The 17,365-nt window shown below is 44.3% G+C and overlaps 1 protein-coding gene across 1 annotated transcript; it reads left to right on the top strand.

Annotated features, from left to right (window-relative positions):
* Positions 1-7,415: 7,415 nt before the first annotated feature.
* Positions 7,416-16,651, top strand: tfb2m (transcription factor B2, mitochondrial). The gene is made up of 10 exons (XM_080761676.1): positions 7,416-7,525; positions 8,050-8,361; positions 9,370-9,550; positions 10,205-10,296; positions 11,011-11,164; positions 11,335-11,483; positions 12,277-12,366; positions 12,913-12,972; positions 13,284-13,432; positions 15,039-16,651. Exons 2-10 carry the CDS (start codon positions 8,104-8,106, stop codon positions 15,241-15,243), a joined length of 1,338 nt encoding a protein of 445 aa, XP_080617802.1. The 5' UTR covers positions 7,416-7,525; positions 8,050-8,103; the 3' UTR covers positions 15,244-16,651.
* The last annotated feature ends 714 nt before the right edge of the window (positions 16,652-17,365 follow it).

The following is a 17,365-nucleotide window of genomic DNA, read 5'->3' as shown; positions in this document are numbered from 1 at the left end:
CAAAAGACGGCTCCGCGAGGCAACTATCTGGACATACCCACGCGTCCGGGGAGATGTCCTCTACCACCCCACAGTCTCCGCTAAGCGGGAGAGGTGTAAAATTCAGAGCAGCAGAGCTTCTATTGGGGTCAACACTCAAAAAAGTGCCGTTTCCAGACACAGAATGGACACTGGACAAAGAGGCCTCCGCGAGGCAACTATCTGGACATACCCACGCGTCCGGGGAGATGTCCTCTACCACCCCACAGTCTCCGCTAAGCGGGAGAGGTGTAAAAATCAGAGCAGCAGAGCTTCTACTGGGGTCAATGCAAAAAAAATTACCGTTTCCGGACCCAGACTGGACACTGGACAAAGAGGCCTCCGCGAGGCAACTATCTGGACATACCCACGCGTCCGGGGAGATGTCCTCTACCACCCCACAGTCTCCGCTAAGCGGGAGAGGTGTAAAATTCAGAGCAGCAGACCTTCTATTGGGGTCAACACTCAAAAAAGTGCCGTTTCCAGACCCAGAATGGACACTGGACAAAGAGGCCTCCGCGAGGCAACTATCTGGACATACCCACGCGTCCGGGGAGATGTCCTCTACCACACCCCAGTCTCCGCTAAGCGGGAGAGGTGTAAAATTCAGAGCAGCAGACATTCTATTGGGGTCAATACTCAAAAAAGTGCCGTTTCCAGACCCAGAATGGACACTGGACAAAGAGGCCTCCGCGAGGCAACTATCTGGACATACCCACGCGTTCAGGGAGATGTCCTGTACCACACCCCAGTCTCCGCTAAGCGGGAGAGGTGTAAAATTCACAGCAGCAGAGCTTCTAATGGGGTCAATGCAAAAAAATGTACCGTTTCCGGACCCAGACTGGACACTGGACAAAAGACGGCTCCGCGAGGCAACTATCTGGACATACCCACGCGTCCGGGGAGATGTCCTCTACCACCCCACAGTCTCCGCTAAGCGGGAGAGGTGTAAAATTCAGAGCAGCAGAGCTTCTATTGGGGTCAACACTCAAAAAAGTGCCGTTTCCAGACACAGAATGGACACTGGACAAAGAGGCCTCCGCGAGGCAACTATCTGGACATACCCACGCGTTCAGGGAGATGTCCTGTACCACACCCCAGTCTCCGCTAAGCGGGAGAGGTGTAAAATTCACAGCAGCAGAGCTTCTAATGGGGTCAATGCAAAAAAATGTACCGTTTCCGGACCCAGACTGGACACTGGACAAAAGACGGCTCCGCGAGGCAACTATCTGGACATACCCACGCGTCCGGGGAGATGTCCTCTACCACCCCACAGTCTCCGCTAAGCGGGAGAGGTGTAAAATTCAGAGCAGCAGAGCTTCTATTGGGGTCAATGCAAAAAAAAGTGCCGTTTCCGGACCCAGACTGGACACTTGACAAAAGACGGCTCCGCGAGGCAACTATCTGGACATACCCACGCGTCCGGGGAGATGTCCTCTACCACCCCACAGTCTCCGCTAAGCGGGAGAGGTGTAAAATTCAGAGCAGCAGACCTTCTATTGGGGTCAATACTCAAAAAAGTGCCGTTTCCAGACCCAGAATGGACACTGGACAAAGAGGCCTCCGCGAGGCAACTATCTGGACATACCCACGCGTCCGGGGAGATGTCCTCTACCACACCCCAGTCTCCGCTAAGCGGGAGAGGTGTAAAATTCAGAGCAGCAGACCTTCTATTGGGGTCAACACTCAAAAAAGTGCCGTTTCCAGACCCAGAATGGACACTGGACAAAGAGGCCTCCGCGAGGCAACTATCTGGACATACCCACGCGTCCGGGGAGATGTCCTCTACCACCCCACAGTCTCCGCTAAGCGGGAGAGGTGTAAAAATCAGAGCAGCAGAGCTTCTACTGGGGTCAATGCAAAAAGAATTACCGTTTCCGGACCCAGAATGGACACTGGACAAAGAGGCCTCCGCGAGGCAACTATCTGGACATACCCACGCGTCCGGGGAGATGTCCTCTACCACCCCACAGTCTCCGCTAAGCGGGAGAGGTGTAAAATTCAGAGCAGCAGACCTTCTATTGGGGTCAACACTCAAAAAAGTGCCGTTTCCAGACCCAGAATGGACACTGGACAAAGAGGCCTCCGCGAGGCAACTATCTGGACATACCCACGCGTCCGGGGAGATGTCCTCTACCACCCCACAGTCTCCGCTAAGCGGGAGAGGTGTAAAAATCAGAGCAGCAGAGCTTCTACTGGGGTCAATGCAAAAAAAATTACCGTTTCCGGACCCAGAATGGACACTGGACAAAGAGGCCTCCGCGAGGCAACTATCTGGACATACCCACGCGTCAAAAAACATTTTGAAACAGTAAGGACTGAAGCCAATGAAGCAATGAAAACCACCAATGACACAGGTGAAAATACCTACCATGGGGAACTGATTTTAAACAAGCTGTTCAAGATGCTCTCAACTATTCCAATATGGTCAGATCTCCTCTCAGGTGATTTGCAGAGATTCTCTGGAGCCTATGCTGCACAAATAAACCTGTGTAAGAAAAGCACAGCTATTTCTGAGGCCACATTCAAAAACACAAAAGTGTTGCTTTTACGAAATGAGAAACACAGACTTGACGAATGTGTACAGCGCATGCGCTTATTTTACAACCAGTCAGCCATAGATTTCTGTGACAAAGCAGCATACAGAACAACACAGGTAGAGTGCGTAAACCCAGCACCACCTGTAGAAAATTGGAACAAAAAACGAAAATTGCCAAAACATCTTAGGGGCTCTTATCAACACCGGCCATCCCCACATTCAAAGATGTTCTTACAAAATCAAAGTGTGCCAGACAAAACAAAGCCACAAAGCAGAGGCACAGAGACAGGATTTTGCAATAGTATATGCAGGTTTGCAAATAATGAAAATAATTGTTGGCTAAATGCAACTCTACAATCTATACTGCATCTACAAGTAGTACAAGATCAATTGAAACCATTGACACCTACTTCGATGGTTCAGTTGTCATCTATGCCGGGGAATTTAGCAGCTCTCATTCAAGCGTTTTTTCAAAATCCAGGTCACACATTTGATTGCAAAACAATCTGTGGTGTCACTCAACAACTAGTGAATAGCATCCCAGACTTGGCTTTAGGAATGCACAATGACCCATTAGATTTTATACACAAACTAGTAGTTTGGTTGAGTATGTGTGGTGTCCACACAGTTGTTCAAGCAAAACATACAGACATCTGTACATTCTGTGCCTGGACAGTTGAAAGCAATTCTTCTATTACTAATATTTTTGCATTACCGCTGCCACAGAAAAGAGAGTCCCTCAATTCTCTTTTCGAACACTCAATCATGGAAGGTGTAAGTCCAGACAAATGTACAACATGTGGTTGTGATATGAAGCGACAAATATGTTGGAATGACTCTCCCGATTTCATTACTCTTTCTCTGTCGCGTGTTACTGATCGTGGGGCGGTGAGCCGCAAGCATGTAGAAGCATCTGGTGTAATCGAAATTCCTATTTGTGATGGCGGTAAAATTAAGTATAAGTTGGCCTCAATCATTTGTCATATAGGCTCTATGGCCAAAACTGGACACTTTTGGGCAGACTTGATTTATGACAATGTTGTAATTAAAGCAAATGACACAATGATAGAAATCTTACCAGCAGCAAATGCTGTGCGAGAGTCAAAAATAAATGGGTGCTTATATTTCTATGTGAAATGTGGTGATGCTGGCATCACAATAGACAAGGATAATAACAGAACAATAACGGAGGACAATTTGGAAGAAGATGATGTGGTTTTATGCAATGAAAGTCTAAATGACAATATGTGTGAACCCATACCATTACCAATTCTAACATTTCTACAACAGACATCTGCTTTCAAAAAATGTCACACACGGCTTGAAGAAGCAGCAGCACAGGACTCAACATTTAGACGGAAACTTGATAAATTCAATCTAGCCAACACATCAGTGTCATTAGTGTCTCAGAAATGTTCTAGGACAGACGTATGCACCATATTAAACAGCTTTGTAGAATACACACTTCGGTCTCCTTTCCTTGGAGATGACCTGCTTTGCCTGAAAAGTCTTAGTCTGTATAGTTGTACTCAATGTGGTGACAAGGCCTTGCCATCTACAAAGAACATGTCACAATTCATAGTGCAGCCACTTGACGTGTCACAAAAAGGCATCTTAGACACTATTGCACAAATATTACCTGCTCAATCTGAACAATGTGAAACATGTCAGCAGGAAAAGAGCTTATCAACATATGAAGTAATTAACAGCCCACAGACCTTACTTCTCCTGTTAAGAGTTGGCACAAAAATTCCAACTACGTTCAATTTATCCTGTCTGTACCACCAAAATGAGTATGCTTTGACCAGTATGTGTGTATTTTTCGACAGGCCACCATATGCGACATTGTACATCCGTATAGATGATAAATGGCATATCTGGACAAATGAATCGAATGACACAGCAGGCTATACCTTTGAGCTGATGCAAAGAGCATCCGCTCAACAGCACAACAATACATTAGGCACAAGTAGTTTCTATGTCGTGTCATACGAGAAAATAAAAAGTAAAGAAATAATCAAGTTTCGTCAGGACAAACAAATGCATAAATGCACAGACAGATGCAATCAACGCACACAAGTGACACCCATTCCAAAGCTAGAGGTAACTCCTTCACCTGACTTAGCTTGCGTAGAGAAAGCTAACGGGTGGCTGTGTGATAAGACAATCGATCAGTACCATCAGCTCTTGCTATCTCATCTTGTTGACAAAAGGGCACACCCCAGCGGAGACTGGGGTGTGGTACAGGACATCTCCCTGAACGCGTGGGTATGTCCAGATAGTTGCCTCGCGGAGCCGTCTTTTGTCCAGTGTCCAGTCTGGGTCCGGAAACGGTATTTTTTTTCATTGACCCCAGTAGAAGCTCTGCTGCTCTGAATTTTACACCTCTCCCGCTTAGCGGAGACTGTGGGGTGGTAGAGGACATCTCCCCGGACGCGTGGGTATGTCCAGATAGTTGCCTCGTGGAGCCGTCTTTTGTCCAGTGTCCAGTCTGGGTCCGGAAACGGTAAATTTTTTTGCATTGACCCCATTAGAAGCTCTGCTGCTGTGAATTTTACACCTCTCCCGCTTAGCGGAGACTGGGGTGTGGTACAGGACATCTCCCTGAACGCGTGGGTATGTCCAGATAGTTGCCTCGCGGAGGCCTCTTTGTCCAGTGTCCATTCTGTGTCTGGAAACGGCACTTTTTTGAGTGTTGACCCCAATAGAAGCTCTGCTGCTCTGAATTTTACACCTCTCCCGCTTAGCGGAGACTGTGGGGTGGTAGAGGACATCTCCCCGGACGCGTGGGTATGTCCAGATAGTTGCCTCGCGGAGCCGTCTTTTGTCCAGTGTCCAGTCTGGGTCCGGAAACGGTACATTTTTTTGCATTGACCCCATTAGAAGCTCTGCTGCTGTGAATTTTACACCTCTCCCGCTTAGCGGAGACTGGGGTGTGGTACAGGACATCTCCCTGAACGCGTGGGTATGTCCAGATAGTTGCCTCGCGGAGGCCTCTTTGTCCAGTGTCCATTCTGTGTCTGGAAACGGCACTTTTTTGAGTGTTGACCCCAATAGAAGCTCTGCTGCTCTGAATTTTACACCTCTCCCGCTTAGCGGAGACTGTGGGGTGGTAGAGGACATCTCCCCGGACGCGTGGGTATGTCCAGATAGTTGCCTCGCGGAGCCGTCTTTTGTCCAGTGTCCATTCTGTGTCTGGAAACGGCACTTTTTTTTGCATTGACCCCAATAGAAGCTCTGCTGCTCTGAATTTTACACCTCTCCCGCTTAGCGGAGACTGTGGGGTGGTAGAGGACATCTCCCCGGACGCGTGGGTATGTCCAGATAGTTGCCTCGCGGAGCCGTCTTTTGTCCAGTGTCCAGTCTGGGTCCGGAAACGGTACATTTTTTTGCATTGACCCCATTAGAAGCTCTGCTGCTGTGAATTTTACACCTCTCCCGCTTAGCGGAGACTGGGGTGTGGTACAGGACATCTCCCTGAACGCGTGGGTATGTCCAGATAGTTGCCTCGCGGAGGCCTCTTTGTCCAGTGTCCATTCTGTGTCTGGAAACGGCACTTTTTTGAGTGTTGACCCCAATAGAAGCTCTGCTGCTCTGAATTTTACACCTCTCCCGCTTAGCGGAGACTGTGGGGTGGTAGAGGACATCTCCCCGGACGCGTGGGTATGTCCAGATAGTTGCCTCGCGGAGCCGTCTTTTGTCCAGTGTCCAGTCTGGGTCCGGAAACGGTATTTTTTTTTGCATTGACCCCAGTAGAAGCTCTGCTGCTCTGAATTTTACACCTCTCCCGCTTAGCGGAGACTGTGGGGTGGTAGAGGACATCTCCCCGGACGCGTGGGTATGTCCAGATAGTTGCCTCGCGGAGCCGTCTTTTGTCCAGTGTCCAGTCTGGGTCCGGAAACGGTACATTTTTTTGCATTGACCCCAGTAGAAGCTCTGCTGCTCTGAATTTTACACCTCTCCCGCTTAGCGGAGACTGGGGTGTGGTACAGGACATCTCCCCGGACGCGTGGGTATGTCCAGATAGTTGCCTCGCGGAGCCGTCTTTTGTCCAGTGTCCAGTCTGGGTCCGGAAACGGTACATTTTTTTGCATTGACCCCATTAGAAGCTCTGCTGCTGTGAATTTTACACCTCTCCCGCTTAGCGGCGACTGGGGTGTGGTACAGGACATCTCCCTGAACGCGTGGGTGTGTCCAGATAGTTGCCTCGCGGAGGCCTCTTTGTCCAGTGTCCATTCTGTGTCTGGAAACGGCACTTTTTTGAGTGTTGACCCCAATAGAAGCTCTGCTGCTCTGAATTTTACACCTCTCCCGCTTAGCGGAGACTGTGGGGTGGTAGAGGACATCTCCCCGGACGCGTGGGTATGTCCAGATAGTTGCCTCGCGGAGCCGTCTTTTGTCCAGTGTCCAGTCTGGGTCCGGAAACGGTATTTTTTTTTGCATTGACCCCAGTAGAAGCTCTGCTGCTCTGAATTTTACACCTCTCCCGCTTAGCGGAGACTGTGGGGTGGTAGAGGACATCTCCCCGGACGCGTGGGTATGTCCAGATAGTTGCCTCGCGGAGCCGTCTTTTGTCCAGTGTCCACTTTATAAAGTCCATGCACTCCAGTGATGAGCATTTATGCATTTAGATGACTTTATTATTACTATTATTATTATTTAATTACTTCTTTTTACACAGAAACATAATGTGTGTCTTCTAGCATCATATAGCATCATTTAAATGCTTAATTTGTAGTTTTAATGTGCAAATGAAACTTTTTTTTCATACTCTAGAGGGTACTCTTATTTTGAAGAGATCGTCCACCGGAAGTCTTAAAACTGTTCATTAGATCTGTTCACTAGACGCTGCCGTGGACTCGAGGGTCAACAGGCAGCGTGTTTTTCAATGTCACAGACAGTATTAACCACGTCTAAACTAAACACATCTGCGATGTGACTAGCGACACAATCGAGTTTCGAACAAAGGTTAGTTTCCTCACTGCGATTTGAAACCTGAACTTTCATCATGTGACTGTCAGTTGAGTTGATCATGATCATGTAACGTTAGCTTTAACAGATAGCCACTAGAATCTGATGGGAATCATATTTACCATAATAACAGAAAGGTAATCCTAATAATTCGCTTAAAAACAGAACATCGTCGTGTATATGCGAGTCATTTGTTTTCACTGCAAGAATACATCAGTGTTTTTGATCCATGTTATTGTTAAAGTTATATACTGCATGCGCAACGCACGCATAACTCATAATTCTGTTCGCTGTTGCACGTGTATTCTATGATTTATTATTTTTTACATTGGCTGCAATGTTACCACCAAAAAAATATGTATTATCGTAGTAGCTAAGTTATCTCGATCATGTGTACATTTACTGTGATTTTACTGTACACTATAAATTAGTTACCTGGCTGGCTAGTTTTATTGAAATTGTCAATTATTGTAATGGCCTTACTGTGCATGTCAATTAATTATCATTCTTTTTTGCTCCAGGCACTGACCACCTTTCCATCACAGTCCGTCCATCTGTCCCTCCATCCGTCCATCATGTCCACTCAGATGTGTAAAGTGGTGGTGTTGGCATTGCGCTCTGTCTGCTGCCACACACACAGCAGTAGACCCTGTATTCGAGCAGTGTTGGCCCCTAAAGTACCCTCTGGACCCTGTGTCCTCATGCCCCAGAGAAGAGCCTACAGTGACGCTCGATCTTCGGGGCCCACTTGGTCCCCATCCTCGCAAAAACCTCTGGCTGAGAGGACTTCCCCTTCATCAACACTGACACAGAGAAACCTGTCTGCCTTACAGGTCAGTCTGTAGAATATGATGCCACTACTCCGCCTGGTTTGTGGAGAATTAAGGCCTATTCGCAGTCTGGATTTTTGGTGGTGAGGTGTCCACCACTCCGGTGGTGAGGTGACCACCGGAGTGGAGCGGTGGTGAGTAAAAACAGAGAGAAGGGCTGGGAAGAGCGGTGGTTTGCTCTTCACCGTGGCTCTGTGGCGTCACGTTGTAGTTCGGTGGTCACCTCACCACCAAAAATCCAGACTATGAATAACGCTTTAGCCGCAAGCACCTATAAATTCTATTTTTAATTTCTCAAATCTAGAGTTGCAACACCAACCATTGACAGTCCATACATATGATTGTATTAAACAACGTTAAACTCACTAACATTGCAGCTGTACGCTGTACTGTATTATCCTCTTTCTATCTGCAATGTTATGAGCTACTTTATGTCAATAGATTACGTACAGGTGATACTTTTTGTACAGGTGATACTTTTGTATCACCTGTACGTGTAAGTGTTGGAGATTTGTATCACCTGTACGTGTAAGTGTTGGAGATTGGAAGTGCTCGTTTTTAATAACGCAACGTCCTTCTGCTGTCTCCTGCATTATGTGCAATTTTGAAATGGGTTCCAAACTCAAACACAAATTATCACCTGCACTGAATTTGATTTTTATTAAACAAAATCTTTGCAGATAGAGATTTTAATTTTAATTTAAGATTTCCGACAGCTGCAATGTTGGTGAGTTTAACATTGTTTAATACAATCAGAATAATTATTTGACATTTCTTTGGAGGATCAGTCCTGGGGTCCTCAGAATTAGAGTTGCTTACAGATAGGTGGGAATGACTGAACAAATGTAGTGTGGTGGCTGTCTGTGTAGACTGCACGTGTATGCATGTGCATTCATGGTTTAATATTCATATGTTTGTAACGGTCAGACATTCTGTGACATTTGCGGTCATGTCTTCTAGTCTTCAAGTGTGTGTGTGTGTGTGTGTGTGTGTGTGTTGTACGTGGGTCAGACTCAGGGTCGTCCATTAAGCAGGTATGACTTTCTGGATGTCGGGGCAGATGCGGAGAATGTTCCTCAGGTTAAGAACACCACCTCCTTCAGACACTACATAGTTGATCCAGCCCTGGCCGAGCTGGTAACGCAACACCTAGGTCCTGATCTGGAAACGGCCATCTTCGAATGCAATCCAGGTCTGTGTGTGTTTGTTACATTTATATGTGTTATAACTTGTGTGTGTGTATGCAGTGATGTAAATAGGTTTCCAATGTAATGAGTCCCGGGATGCAGGGATGGTCTTTTAGATGAGTCCCAAGGACATTTTATGAGTCCCACTTAACAACGTTAGGAGTCATATTTTGCCATTTTTACAAATTGCAGCATTTAACTCCAATTTAATTTTATATGGTTATATTCATGTAGAAGAAGAAATGATTATTATAACTAAAGCTAGCAAAATAAACTAGAATAAAAAACACAGTAGTGCATCCTGTGGATGCAGAGGTCATTGTTTTATTGTGTCCCTTAACTATAAACCGTGTTTTGGGATGCAAAATGCACCCTATTTTTATCTCTGTGTGTATGTGCTAATGTGAGTAAAATTAAGGAGAAATTATTGGGACAGACCAGTATGAGCTGTATGAAACTGATTGTCAGTGTATAAGTGATAAGAAAAGTCATGTATCATCTATTTTATAGACTAGTGATGAATAAAGATAACATCTTGCATTGATTACGTCATAGATATTTGCACATGGGTCCATGGGCACAAATGGCAAGTGGAGTGATTGGATATCAGTGCTAATTTTCCTCCAGCATTTAATGTGCCCTGGTATTTTTTGTCTTAGGACCAGGAGTGTTGACTCGAACTTTGTTGAAAGCTGGAGCTCAGAGGCTGGTGGCTCTGGAAAATGACAAGTGCTACCTACCTTACCTACAGGTAAGAATCACAATGGCCCTACAGGTAAATGGTAGCAATAGCAAGACACATAATATCAGTGTTTCCCCTCGTTTGTTTTGCGGTTATTTGCCTTTTTTCGTCTATTCCTAGACCCGACAACGTTTTTATTATTATTTTATTAATCTCTTTAACCTTTGGTTTTAACCCATTACCCGCCAGGATAATTTAATTAATTCACCTCGTACTGCCAGGACTTTCGCTCGTTCAACAAATGTTACAAATGTTATACAAATGTTACTTACGCTGTGTGTATCCGGTCTCCCGATCGGCGATGGGAAAGACAAATTGGCGTAGATCTACAATAGGGCTAATATAAATATCGCTAAATATCTCTGCCTTTTGGCTAAGAACAAGTGTGTGTTTAGCTTTAAATGAGCTCCGGGTCCTCGTATGTACAGTCCGTTTCCGACCGGGTCCAGTAATTTAGGATGTGTCTCGAGTCCGTTGGGACTGGTACAATTATCCACGGGTTCAGTTCAGTTCCCATTTTTGCAGCCTGCCACACAATAATGCATATAGGGGTAACACTGAATATATAACGGCCTATTCCTACCCATCGTCCAGCCTTAACCCAAACTCTGTATGTTGTGATAAACCCTATAAATGCGTGTTGTGATGATAGGAATGTGTGTGGTTCAGCATTGGTTGAAAACTATAATAACTTATAAATGTGTGTGTCTGTGTCTTGTTCAGGAGTTGGAGGGGCGTCTTGATGGCCAGTTAGAAGTAGTTCATTGTAATTTCTTTAGATTGGATACGGTCAGTGGTGCAGGATACATACCTTCTGTCATGACCGCTGATAAACTCTTTACTGATCTGGGTATATCAGAAGCCAACTGGACTGAAGGTGAGACATAGAACACACACACACACACACACACACACACACACACACACACACCAGCAAACTGGAGGCAGACAGACCCACAAATGGACACAAATTTGAAATTGTGCAGGAATAAGAAATTAAAGTGACTGTGTGTGTGTGTGTGTGTGTGTGTGTGTGCGTGCGTGCAGACGCCCCAGTGAAGGTGGTGGGTATATTGCCACAGGTGCGGGAACGAGCCCAGCTGTGGAAGATGGTGTACTCTCTGTTTGAACGTGTCTCTGTCTACAGATACGGAAGAATAGAACTCTTCCTCTTCATGAGCGAGAGTGAATATCTGGTAAGAACTATCTGCCTTATACCGTCCTTATGTCTGTCCAATGTCCATCTGTCAATGAAAAATTGTGAAAATGTGGAGCGAATCTTTTAATATATATTATTTCAGAGTGAACATTTTTAACTAAATTCTTTGCTACTGGGGAGGTCCCTGGCTGGAACAACATATTTTCAGATGGGGGTCGGCGGCCAATTACAGATAATTCTGGCGGTCCTTGACATGGAATCTTTTGAGAACCACTGACATAGAAACATGGGTTTTTCAGAAAACTTTCATGATTTGGAAGGCATTTGTAGAATCTAAACGGGCTAATATGCAGCGTGATTTACATTTGCAATGTGTTGCAGAAAATGAATAAAATAAATTACCACCTGGAGCGGGGGAAAAAACGGCCAGTGAGAATGGGTGCATTCATTATCATGGGAGCAGAAACATTTTAAAAAAGCTGTGTCCACGCACTCGCGCAGCCTGTATATTCTGTATATCCCGGGCTAGTCCAATTTAGTGGGTATAAACTGGGCTGTTGAACCGGGGACTAGCTGTCGCGCATCAGATCCTATGTGGTCCGTACAAGACTGAACTTGCTGGCCCACTGAACATGTCAGTAGGCCAGCAAGGAGTAGGTTGCGGTAGTCAAGCTTGGAGATGACTCTCAGGCATGGTGCTGAGAAGACTCATTGCCTTGGCGATGAAGAATGTGCCACCGGTAGAATCTATTCTACAGAAATCTGTCTGTCTGTACAAAGTTGACAAACATGTCTGTCTGTCTGTCTATCAACATATATCATTATTACAGAAGATGATGTCAAGGCCAGGCGATATGATGATATACAGAAACTTCAGTGTCTTGTGCCAGATGGCCTGGGATGTCAAGTTACTGCACAAGGTAACTGTGGAAGATCAAATGGGGTGTTCAGTACTGTATGTTCAGTAATTTCACAAAACATGACCAGTAGTAATGTCATAAAAAATGTCATTTTAAACAATGACGATGATTACCAGTAAAGAGTTCTAGACGGCAAATGCATTTGTATTTTGTAATGTGAAGATTATGTAATTTATTGGCCAGTAATGTGAAGATGATCTGTAACGTAAAGATTAGTTTTGAACCAAGTGTTTAGTGAGTCACTTTTGGACCAGTTCCTTAATTAGAAGTTCCATTTCTTGACTAGATGGGCTTGAAAACAAGGAAAAGAGGCCGCACAGCTCGTAGTGACGATGCAAGAAACGTTTTATTGAACTGACGTTTCGGTAAACGGGATGCCTTCTTCGGGGCCTGAAGAAGCTGCGAGCTGTGTGGCCTCTTTTCCTTGTTTCAAGTTTTATCTCCTGGTCAGCACCCTCCCCACTACTGGTGTGCGCTCCTACAGTACCTCTTTGTTGTGCTAACATTTATAATTCATGTTACTTGACCTATTGTGTTTATATCCAGGAGCCCATGGAGTCGTTTGTGACGTCCAAACGGAGTTTGGCAGTTAAGAAGAAAGGCAAAGTAAGTCTGTAAAACCATTCTAAACTGAAGAGCTTCTTGGGGTTTTTTGCATACTTTTTTTTAATATTTTTTTATGAAATACAAGACAATGCAATACAACAATACAATACATAAAATGACAGTAAAGTAAGCTTACCACTACATACAAGAGACAAACACATACACACACACAAAAGAAAAAACAAGGGGGCATATTGGTGGGATCGATGAGAGAGCAGGGATAATTCTTTCAATAGTGAAAGACTGAAGAGCATATTTAACATCCTATCTCTCCTCCTTTCCCCTCATGGTCTCCTCCCGTCTCTTCATAGCTCCCTAATGACCACATGTGTCTGGTCCATCTGTGTCCCAAAGCTGATCTGTTCTCCTCTGGTTTGAATCCTTCCAACGCCTCGACTCTGTTCGTCATGGTCAAACAGGTTATGGCCAAGAGGAAAGCCAAGCTCATCAACAAACTAAAGTAAGACTATATATATATTTGCTAAATCATCTATACGGCTTAGTCTCATATGCTGGCCAGTAACGAATGCCTCTTTTGTATTGACCCGACACCCGTATATGCCTATTATATCTCGCATCGATTGCCTTATTTAGTCATAATTAGAATAGTATCGATAAAGTAAATCTTGATGAAACAAACAACTTTCAAATCACAAAATGACAGTGAACCTAGCACTTTGTATACCTGCGCCCAACAGCGCAACCCCATGGCCACATAGTAAAAAATAAATACTTTTTTTCCCCCCAAACGATTTGGCTCCTATAATCCCACGGGCAGGTTTGGTGTTTCCAGTCACCAGTAACGGTGACTAAGGACACATACTAATAGAACTCTAGTGAGATTTTTAGTACAGTTACCAAATTAATCTCCCAATATTTTCTTTGTATATGCGCCGAATGAATACATGCTCTACCTGTATATTATTCAGAGGAAACTGTCGTTTTGTCCATAATATGAAAATTATCCACAGGAAACTATGTCCATATAGTTTATGCAGACACTGTGTTCATACTATTATAATAATAATAATGTGTGAATACGGACTTGTAAAGCACAGCAGTGCATTGTGAAATGAGCACTGTTCATGAACAGGTCATTTTAGCCGTAAACAATTTTACACACCCGTGTGAAGTGAGTGGTGCAACTCTATGTGGGGGTCACAGAGTTGTCCCCGGAACTTCCAGGCCCACAGTAACGCGCCCAGGGTGCCGGCCTGGTTCCGGCGAGCCGCTCCACGTCCCAGGGGGTCCCTATACTGTAATGTACTGTACTGTACTGTACTGTACTACTACGGGAGCCACACATAATTTCCGACAGAGCATTAGTCCGACATGCGGGAACCCCTCGAACATGCGCTGCTCTCATGCTTGCGGTTATGGTTAGGTTAGGGTTTGAGGTAGGTTGTCGTTTGTCGGACCAATGACTAGTCTGAACTAAGTACTGCCCCCCTATACTGTACTGTCACACCCGGAATCACGTAATAGCTGCTAAAAACTCAGCTTCCCATCATGCACCTGTGCACAGTGTGAAGCTCAGCCACTTTGTCACACACACTGTTGGTACTCTAAACAGACAACCATACATACGGTACATACTAGATGCATAGAAAGGGACACGCATTGTTGTTCAATGGAGTGGCTGCACCACTCAAAAACACCTACTGTATAAACTGTTTAGCACAGACCAAAGATTGTGTGGTTTTGTGTGCAGTATTGGTTTTAGTTCTCTTTACCAATAATGTGTTGCTGTTTGACACATTATGCAACATATTTAAGCAAAACGTGTTGAACAATTAAAATTCTGTAAGATCCGTCCAGTGAAGCAAGTCAATCCGTTACGTCTTGCTGACACTTGGGGCCACCAACACACATGTTGATGTAGTATGAAAACTTCTGTGCAGCTTTACCCAATAGCCTCTAGTCTAAATGGATTACTCTTATTAAATGGAGACACTGTTTAAACGTCTCATTTTGTGGTGTTGTTTTTTTCCCCTCACAGTTTCCAGCTAACATTACTTTCTCCTGTCTCTCTTCTCTACTTTTCTTTCTGTCTCGTGTTCTTTTAGTCAATGGTCTCCAGACAGTGGCAGCAAAACGTTATCAGAGCTCGATATGCAAGAGGACATAATGACTGGGGAGGTGTTTCCAGACGAGTACCGCAGACTGTTCGAGCTGATGGAGAAGAGCTCAGAGTTTAAAGACAGCTGGCTTTATGAAGAGGAGAATACTATTACAGAGAAACTGACTCTGGAACATGGAAGCTGGCACTAGAACCTAGAGAGAGCGAGGACTGGTGTCTGGGCCCTGCATACATACACAGAGAGTACTCTGTGTATATGTGACTTGGTCTAGAACCTACAGTACACACACACACACACACACACACACACACACACACACACACACACATATGGCTGTGTCTAGAACCTGCATACATACACTAAAGAGAGCGATCTTGGTGTAGAATCTACACCTGTAGATCATACAGTGCACAAGATGGCTGGGTCTAGAAGCGGCCTTACAAGCAGAGACACACTATTACATGTAAAATATACAAATCATCATCAATCATGTCCATGTACACACAGTAACGGGCAGAAGAAAATCAACGTGGAATAAACGAATCGACGGAACCGTCTCAGTATGTTTGGTTGCCAGACAACAGTCGCTTTCTGGAACTTTACTTGTTTGCTACATCACACTGCTTATATACATGTTTAAGTAAATTCATTGCATAAAGTTCAGCTAAATGACTTCATAGTTGTGTCTGAAATGGAAGAAACAAATGTTCAAGGTTCTGTATTTGTCTCCCGAGGAATAAATTTGTCTTAGACAAAGGGCAAGCGTGGCCCTTATGCCCATGTCACCGCAGAGCAGCGCTACATACATCTTTCTTGCAACATCAAAGAAAAAGGAGAAAAGAAAATACTGTACAGTAGCTTTGTTAATTCAGCATATTGTTGAAGTCCCTGGGGTTACTCAATACTGGAGGTTTTTCCAACAGTTCTCTTGGAGACAGAGCTGCAAATGCATCATGCATGCAGTAAAGACTTGGATTCAACTGAATCAAATGATTTAGGGTTTTTCATTACTTGTGTTATTGGCTTGTATCCTCGCTATTTTTCCAGATGTGTCACATTTCATAACTGAGTTTGGAGGACTGTAGCTGTTAGTGGGAGACAATCTACTCTTTTTAGCGTGTCTGACAGCCAGGATGGTTGGACTGACTATGTCATGCCTTTCATAATGTGCCCAAAGATTCATGTCTTACTATAAATGTAACCTCGAGTCACCAGACTTTCCACCTCAGAGGTAAAGCCTGGTCTGTGTTCCAAAATGTGAGAATTTCCCCCTGGGACAACAAAGGTATACAGACACTGAATAGTCTCTGGAATATACACACATTTATATTGAAAAATCAGCTAAACTACTGATGAATGATTTTATTGGGTAGGCCCTAAAATGATGATCACAGGAAGTATTGTGGGTACTTTATGAGTCCGCCTTGTGGTTTCCTGCCAGAGGACTACAAATCATTGACTACAACATGATGGAAGTTACCATCCGCTCCAGACCGGATCATAAACCCCAAATGGAATGCTGCCCAGGCTACTGTAAATGGGTTCATGACATGCACCTGGGGAAAAAAAGATTCTGAAATAAATTATGTTGAAATGTCTCCAATGTCGATCATATTGTAATTTTTGTAGTGCGATACAAATTGAGGATTTTGGTTCTGAAAGTCTGTCCATGGTTCAGCAATCCAAGGTGTGCTGAATAAAATGATATAAGCTAATGCCTAATAGTCACCTGAAATAGAGTAAACAGTTGGATTTGTCCACTCACGAAGAGTGTTGCAAAAATAACTTCGTATTCTCAATGTTCAACAAACTGCTTAACGTGTGATATAGACCAGGAAACCTGTATCATAGGAAAAAGAAAATAAATATATTTTCTATTTAAAGAGTAGGCCCTAAAAATAAGAGTGATAGTGATGAATTAATTCCTCATGATGTGGTTGTGGGACCACCCTATAGCTTATTGATGCCTCTATTCCAATGAGAAAAATGACTTTGACCAATATAACTATACACACATTAAGCAAGAACAAAGCTCACAACGTGTCACTATGTGACACACTGAGCTTCTATAGTTCTGTTGCTTCTGTTTTCAAAAACTCTTGAATACATTTAAATATGTATATACTGTATATATTATGATGTCAACACACATTTTGTGCGGGGGGGGGGGGTCCCTAGCTAGCCCAGAATGGCCGTGATTACATTTTGTAATACATGAACTCTATAGGACCAAAAGTTATAGGGGATCCATGGCTGGTTTGTTTATACGTTTGAGTGATTATTAGCCATGGATCACAAGACGGTTATCTGTC

The sequence above is a fragment of the Protomyctophum bolini genome, assembly GCF_963924005.1.
Source record: "Protomyctophum bolini genome assembly, chromosome: 1".
Classification (NCBI taxonomy): Eukaryota; Metazoa; Chordata; class Actinopteri; order Myctophiformes; family Myctophidae; genus Protomyctophum; species Protomyctophum bolini.
This window is presented reverse-complemented; position numbering and strand designations above follow the sequence as displayed.